Below are 8538 nucleotides of genomic sequence, written 5' to 3'. Positions count from 1 at the left end.
TTTTACCAGTGGTCAGTTTATCAGATAAGTCCTTCACTTCTGTTTGTGTCACTGTGCTCACTTGTCCAAACTTTTGCCGTTGCGATGTTGCAATCACAGAGCAGATATTTAGCAAGAGTGTACAAAGGATATTTGATTCAGTGATGACTATGTTGCCTCTGACAGTGACACCACCATCATCAAATTCGCTAATACCAATATCATGGGATTGATCACTGGGGGGTGATGAGATGGGCCTATTGGACTGAGGTGGTCAACAATCTAGGCTTAAATGTTGGAGATGTACTAGAGGAGGGCACAGCAGCATAAACCACTGATCCAGGTCCTCAGGAAGGCCCACAGAATAATCAAGAACAAAACCCACCCTCAACACAATATATTCACACTCCTCCCATCTGACGGATGGGAGTGTGAAATTAAGATACCACATTACAAAACAGTTTCTATCCCCAGACCATCTGGCCAGTGGTGTGTTCTCAGACCCCCTTCCACACCCCCACCACACCCATTACCTCTCTCCATTAAAGACTTTCATGCACTACATTGTGCAATTCAAAAGTAGCTGCTATATAATATGTTTTGCAGCAATAACAGCTTCCACTCTTCTGGGAAGCTTTCTGCAAAATTTTGGAGAGTGTCTGTGGGAAGTTTTGCCCATTCATCCAGAAGAGCATTTGTGAGGTCAGACACTGATGTTGGACAAGAAGACCTGGCTCACAGTCTCCATTCTAGTTCATCCCAGGTGTTTGATGGGGTTGAGGTCAGGGCTCTGTGAGGGCCAGTCAAGTTCTTCCATGCCAAACTCACCCAACAATGCCTTTATGGACCTTGATTTGTGCACTGGGGCTCAGTCAGACTGAAATAGAAAAGGGCCTTCCCCAAAATGGTCAGAAGCATAGAATTGTCCAAAATGTCTTGGTCTGCTGAAGCATTAAGATTTCACTTTACTGGAATTAAGGGTTCTAGGCCGGCCCCTGAAAAACAACCCCAGAACATTATACCTCCTCCACCAAACTTTACAGGCACAATGCAGTCGGGCAGGTAACGTTCTTCTGGCTGTTGCAAAACTGAGACATGTCCATCTGACTGCCAGATAGAAGAGTCCAGCACTTACAGTTGACAGGAGCAGATTTAGCAGGACAGAAATTTCACATAGTGACTTGTGGCAGAGGTGGCATTCTATGATAGTGCCATGTTTAAAGTCACTGAGCTCTTCAGTTCGACACATTTTACTGACAGTGTTTGTCTATTGAGACTGCAAGGCAATGTGCTTCATTTTATCTAGCTGTTAGCAATGGGTTAGGAGGTGCCGTGACAAGGCACAGCAGTGGCATGGTTGGTCAAGGCAGAGTGTCAGAGCTCCAGCGTACGCAAGCAGCAGCCTCTGCTCTGCCGCCCCAGGGAAGAGATGTGGCCCTGAGGGAGGACTGGTGATGTACATCGTCATGAACATATGCCCACATTGTGTGTGTTTGCTGGGATGGTGAACACTCTGTAACCCTTCTGCGCAGCGACTGTGAGGTGGGGGGAGTGGCGTTTCCCCATGCACCCTAAAACTCTCTGCTCAGACTTTGTTCGGACTTTGTGGGGTCGCCAAGATGGCTTCTCTGAAGTGGGAGAGCAATGTAGTACCTGCCACTACCGGCTTGTTCAGCTGTGGATGTGTGGGAGGCATGGCCATGCGGAGCAGCGAGCGTGGAGCACCATGGGTACCACCATGGCAGCGGTGAGAGAGATTTAAGACATGTGAATAATTGTTGTGGTCTAAGCGGTGTGCATATGTGTTGTTTGTTGTTTGTGGGCTGGCTGGGTGGTTTTAGTGGTCACCACGGACTGGCTATGTGTTGCTGAACATGAACTTCTCGGCCTTTCAGCCAGTCCTTGTGGTAAATGTTCCCTGCTACATGGTTAATAAAACAGCACTCATTTGATGCAGTATATATATATATATATATATATATATATATATATATATATATATATACATATAGTCGTTGTCTAACATGCATTCTGGGTTCCTGGATAATAAGCAGTCCAAACTACAGGCCATTTATTATCAGAGTTAATATTAAAATACACCAATAATTCACAGTCTGATCTTAATAGTAAATACACAGAATACTTGTGCAGCTGAAAATTACTGACTTCAATCTAAGCTTACATCAGGTGAATCCCACCCATGAGTTTGTTTGCCAGTTACAGGAATGTTGTTAATGAATTTTCATGCTGACTCATATGTGTTGTAGTGTAGGAGGGGTTTGAGGGTCCAGCAGGGTTTAAAAGCTTTCGAGTATGAACACTTGTCTAATGTGAAAAGCAACACCTTACAAGTAAGTTACATTTTATGTTTTAAATTCAACATTGGTAGATTATGTTCAGTAATATAACAAGGTATAGTTACCATTACTAATAAGTATCATGACAAGATGTCAAAATGTTTGGTTATAATGGCTAACAATACACAGCAAAATGAGCATGTCAGTGAAATGTAGCTGCTTACGTAAGTAAAGTGTTAACACTGCCACAATATGAAAACAAAATCACAAGTTTCTATGTAAATCCTCATGCTGTCTTCATGTTGAATGCACATTCATGTTTGTATATTATATGTGTGTAAGTTTGTGTATTATTGTTTAATTCTGTCGAGGTCCAAGTCTGCTTCAGAATCAAGCTTTCAGAGAATCAAGGTCTTTGTCTGTTGAAACAGCTGCCTGAAAAAATGACAGTAAGTTATAGTTTACTTATGCTAATGTGACTATTCTAAATGTGGATTGGACTTATTCAAGGTTTATGTGTTTGTTAACCCACATTTTTTCTCATAGATGTAAAAATATCTTTGAAAGAAAATTTAAATGTACAGAACAGCAGGTAGTTTAGTCTGAACTTCACTCAACATACCTGAGTAAATATCAGTTTATGAGTTTACTGCACTTTCATGCTTTCTAACTGTTTCCCAAACGTTTTATTTTATATTAGTGTACTATTATTATTATTATTATTAGTAGTAGTAGTATTGTAATATTTGTGTATGCATTCTGTAGGTTGTACTTTTTACAATTTTAATATTTAAATGTTTATTATGTCTCTCAATCTCTTTGTCTGTTCTGCAGTTCAGAGTGCTTCTGGCTCTAGTGCTCCCCCTGTTGGTTGCGAGTGACTCAGTTTCTCAGATCGACTGCTCTGATATCTCCACTAATGCAACACTGAATGGAGTTTACACCATCTACCCTGCAGGTGACACACCTGTACAGGTGTACTGTGATGTGGGCTGTGATGGACAAGTAGAGTATAAGAAGTGGACGGTATGTTAGACTTTATCTCTACCCTAGAACTGCAGTACTGAGGTCAATTCCTTTTTACAGTCTATTAGCAACATCGTTATTAAAGAAACTATGGATAACATACAGTTATATTTATATTTATAAAGACATCCAAAATGTGTAATCTGCATGGTTTAACAAGTCACTGATAGAGACACTTATAAATATCAGTGGTGGACTGTAAGAATAATCCATCAATTACTGTACATAAGTACTTTTGCAATATCTGTACTTTTATAGAAATTAACTTCACTGCTTTCAGCAGGATACTGTGAAGTAAAATTTCTGGTAATGCTTTGCTTTAAGGTCAGCTTCTTAACAATTCATTCACTATAAGCAAGCTGTTAATAATGCTAATGCAATTATTCTTACACTTTCAAACACAGTGGGCACACACTAGCATTGTAAAATAAGTTATCAGCTGTTCATGAGTTCTGCTTAACAAGACAAACATTCATAAATTGTATAAGTACACTTGTGTCTGACCCTTTATTAGCATTTCTATCATATTTGCTCATTGTGAATTCAGATAATTATCACCTGTTCGTAATTCTTGATTAAGATGTCTCATAAAGACATAACAGGTATGCTTTTAACTAAAAGACTACAAATAATGGACACTAAACTCATTGGACAAAAATAATAACTCACCTTGATAACCTGTCTTATAAATACTGTAGCATTCATTGGCATTAAAACAGGCATAGCTTTCACACAAGTAGTAGTGCTTTATTAACCAGCTGTTGTTAATAAGGCCACAGCCACACTGTACATAAGCAAAGCTCATGGCTAAGAGCTCTCTCTAAGCTTCCATCTGGACTCATGTCTGCGCTGTATCAGCTCCAAGCTCTGAAAAGGCAGACAGGCTCCACCTTCACAATAAGAGTGAATAAATGCAGAAGTCCTGATAATTTAAAATTAACTTGCACACATTTCTTAAACACGCTACAATGCATTCATACTTCATTTTAAGCTTGTTTACAGATGGTGTGTTTGTATTTATTAGAGCATTATCAAATGTTTGTTAATGGTTTAGTTATCGTCAAGAAGAAGATCTTAAAATAGTAATGGTGGCAGATGGAAACAGACACAATCAAGGCTAGATGTGAGAAATTTAATCACAGGGTTGATCCAAAAGCTCAGTCGAAAAACAGATGCAAGGAGTCCAAAACCAGGAATCCAAAACTAAGCAAAAGGGCTGGGGAATACAGGTCATACACAAAAAAGGAAAAACAGACATCAGTATACTCAACATAGAGCTGATACCTCACAATGAGTCTTTGTAAACAGGCAGGTTATATACATGGCAAAACAGGTTTATCTGTGTAATCAGAAGTCCGGTGATGCTGAGTGATGATAGGTGGATCTATTGTAGTTCTGAGTCATGTGACGAAGCAAGGGGTTCTGGGCATTGTAGTCTGAGGCGGCCATTTCGGCTGTAGTTTTAGCCAGGCCAGAGGGAGGCGTGCCAAAAAAAGGGTTTCCAATTTTGCATAATATACTAAAGGATATGATGCACTTTTACAATCCATATCACTCCCCTGACCACTGGACGGTAGGCCATAGCTGTAACTAGGCCTGAGCAGCCTCAAGAAGCTTTCAGAACTAAAGGAAATGCCATAATGAAACGCCTGTGTGAGGTATTTTGAAATCAGCCAGTATCACAGAGGTGAAGTTTCACCCTTTCACCTAAACTGAAGACACAAGAGAAGAAATATTGGATCATTAGAATATCACACTTCTGTATTTTTAGCCAACTAAAATATAAACAGAGCACTTATACCTTGGCTTGAGTAATATTCTGCTATAGTATCACGGCTTAAACAGTGAAAAAAGTCCACCTGCTCTATACTGTTTACATGAAAATTTACATTTATTTTAGTCTGAGGAAGTTCTGTGAGAAGTCTTTACAGTGTGTATGACTGCCTTTATTCCACTTAAGTAATAAATGTTATCTTTACACCAGGTGATTCAGAGGAGAATGGATGGCAGTGTGAACTTCTACAGACCATGGGAGCAGTACAAGAAAGGATTTGGGAACTTGAAAGGAGAATTCTGGCTGGGTGAGAATTCATTATCTTTCAGAAACACTGTGTAGAGACCCATTTATTTCATTTATGTAATAAATATTGTAACCCTCTCTTTCATTTTCCTGTGCACCCTCAGGATTAGAGACTCTCTACCAGCTCACCAGCAAGAAAACGTATGAGCTGAGAGTGGACCTGCAGGACTTTGAGGGAGCGAAGGCTTATGCCCTGTACTCTTCTTTCTCTGTGGAATCTGAAGCTAATGGCTACAAACTCAATGTTGCTGGATTCTACAATGGAGGAGCAGGTGAGATAAAATTAATAATATGGAAAATAATGGAGATGGATGTTGAAGTGCAGACTTAAAGGGGCCAGTCACATTAAAGCAGCAGGCTGTAGTTTGACAATGCATTTAATAACAAGTACACTCTCAGAAAAAAGGTATGAATGTACCCCTCTTGTCACTGGAGTGATAGCCTCGAAGGTACATCTGAGTACCTTTGGTCAGGGAACATAATTGTACTGTAATCCATTGAAATTATATAAACTGTATTGACTCCACACATCCAGGCTTTTTATTTTATTGTTCTGTTTTAAGACATTAGGTTATGAAACAATACAACGTATTTAAAGAAACAACATATTTAAGGTTCACAACTGAACCTTCAAACCACTGTTGTACCTTTGAGAGCACATTTACATTGTTTGTTCATTGATGAACAAAAAAATGTACCTACACAGAACCTTTATTTCTAACAGCATAGAATGAATTATGACACTGTACCGTAACACAGTGTTTCACTGCATCACAAGTATGTAAGCTTGCAAGTGCACAATGTTTTATGAGCTCTGAAAACTGGCTAGAGGACTACTGGCTGGAGCAATACTGATTATTCTGTTCACTTTAATGAAGCCAGACTTCTGCCTGTCTCAGAGAGAGAGTCTTAGTAGGTTTTGTTGCTCAGCATCAGCAAGAACTGAATATTTTGACAGAAAGGGGCCGTTTAATAGACATAAAATATTGCCAAACACAAAACATTGTTTTTGAGTTCAAACAGGCCAATTTTAAAAACAACAAAAACAGACCCAGCAGGAAACAAAGCAGTGTGCATCAGCAAATATGCAAGAGTGTCTCAATTACTAGCCACAAAATACTTCAATGAAAATGTTTGAAAAACTATTAAGGATGTGAATCCCCAAACTTTACATACTTTTTCCAGTCCAGTCATTGTATCTCACTCTGAAAGGCCCACCGTTGTCAGAAAGTGCACAATAGATAGAGTCCTTTTTCTACACTGCTAAAAAAAAGAAAAAAAAACATCTAATGGAAGTCTGTTCAGATGGCTATGGGTGGGGCTTACTTTAAAAATGTATTCTGGTACAGATTACCTAATCCAATTGATTACTATTCTTTACTTTGGGATTACTTTTACTCTTTTTCAGCTCAGATAATTAAATAAAAAAGCACTAGAACATTAAACTTTTTTGTAGCAAAATGGCAAATTGACGGTGTTAACAATGGTAAACATTAATGTTAGCTCAGTTCTGCCAATAAAAAATACTTACTAAATTTTCTGTAGATTGGCTGAATAAAAGACTGTGAACTACTACTTGTGAGGAGAATTCTTTATATTTCTCTGCTGGCGGAAGCCCTGACCCCCTCCCGAAATGAAAACTCTTAAAATCTTCAGTAATGTGACAAAATCAAAAGTAATTTTTACATAAATTTATATTAAATATGTTATAAAGTTGTTGTTTACTCTGTTTTGTGATATTTGAATGTGGAAAGCATGTCTGTGATGACAGATCCTTCTGTCTGCAGGTGACTCACTGGCACATCACAATGGACAGAAGTTCTCCACCTTCGACAAAGACCAGGACTCTAGTAGTGAGAATTGTGCTAAACTCTACCTCGGGGCATTTTGGTACAATAGTTGCCACAATGCTAACCCCAACGGTATATATGTGTGGGGACAGCACGACAACCATTATGCTATTGGAAATGTGTGGTACCACTTTAAAGACCATAAGTACGGTCTCAAGTTCATCAGTATGAAGATTAGGCCTGTCGCTTAGATCAATATGATGTGTTCCTCTTGCTCAAACTAAATTCTGAGTTCAAAATATGTCAGGTCAAAATCATTGCTCACACTGTTACTTTGTTATCTTAATTTTGTGTTGAGCTGCATTTTCTATTCCAGTGTTTGTTTAAGCTCTCAAGATGTTTTCACATTGTAAAGTTTTCAGCAGAAAATAAATGTTTGATCAGGGACATGGGAAGGTGTTTTAAATTGAGCACTAAGCAGTGCATACTTGACGTGAATGGTGATGTCATGCAAAATTATTCGCCTTATTTCTTTTCTTTTATTGATAATTTACATCAAGCAGAAGATGTTGCACATCCTGCTCATTCTTTTCTGAACAAACTTTATGCAAGTGAGCTGAGCAAATCAGCTAACTGATCAAATTGTCAATGTGTGGCGCAGGAAGCAATTGTGTCACAGCCACAGCCAGACGCTAAAATTCAACATCGAGCAGTAGATAGAATGCCTGATAAAAAAAAATGTATCCAAAGTGCAGGATATTAAGGTCAATTTTTTTCAGTATAAAAAAACAATATTAAGCTGCTCTGGGGCTTGGAACAGCTCTGCATGCATTTTCTCTCTTTATTCCTCAACCTGCTTGTGTTTTAACAATGCACCCCCAAAGCATCCAGCAGCCGGTGGTTGAAGTCATTTGGTTGCTGTAATGAAAATGCAAATGAAAATGAAAATTTAAACAGTGCACGGCTACTGCCATGCCCTTTACCACCCCAACTTCCCGCATCCCTGTACATATGTATTGAATGAACTCTTCTGTTTAATGCAAATAAAACAAGCACTTCCAAAATATATATGGTTCATATCATGCATTTTGATATTTTCATCTGTGACCACTCCTTAAACTTAGCAAGTGTAATAGTGTTTCAAATTCAAACTATATACAAAAATTAAATTCTAATTCAAGTTGATAAGCTGGCTTCGAGGTGAATGTTGGAAGCTGACTCACATTGAAGAGCCAGTGTTAATCAGTTATTTGTTTGTAAATTAACACAAAATAAATGATTATATGTTATATCGCTGATATATCCGTGCCCTCGTTATCAACAACTCCTGCTGCTTGTTGTGTTAAGTTTGGTTCTAGTTTTGTTC

At 38.6% G+C, this 8538-nt stretch overlaps 1 protein-coding gene across 1 annotated transcript; it reads left to right on the top strand.

The window, feature by feature from the left end:
• The first annotated feature begins 2258 nt into the window (after window positions 1–2258).
• On the top strand, window positions 2259–8238 carry LOC118803134 (microfibril-associated glycoprotein 4-like). The gene is made up of 6 exons (XM_036563646.1): window positions 2259–2330; window positions 2648–2725; window positions 3111–3302; window positions 5287–5383; window positions 5487–5654; window positions 7170–8238. Exons 2-6 carry the CDS (start codon window positions 2720–2722, stop codon window positions 7421–7423), a joined length of 717 nt encoding a protein of 238 aa, XP_036419539.1. The 5' UTR covers window positions 2259–2330; window positions 2648–2719; the 3' UTR covers window positions 7424–8238.
• The last annotated feature ends 300 nt before the right edge of the window (window positions 8239–8538 follow it).

Source organism: Colossoma macropomum, unplaced genomic scaffold, assembly GCF_904425465.1.
Source record: "Colossoma macropomum unplaced genomic scaffold, Colossoma_macropomum, whole genome shotgun sequence".
Lineage (NCBI taxonomy): Eukaryota > Metazoa > Chordata > Actinopteri > Characiformes > Serrasalmidae > Colossoma > Colossoma macropomum.
Note: the sequence above shows the minus strand (reverse complement) of the source record. Positions and strands in the feature narration are given on the sequence as shown.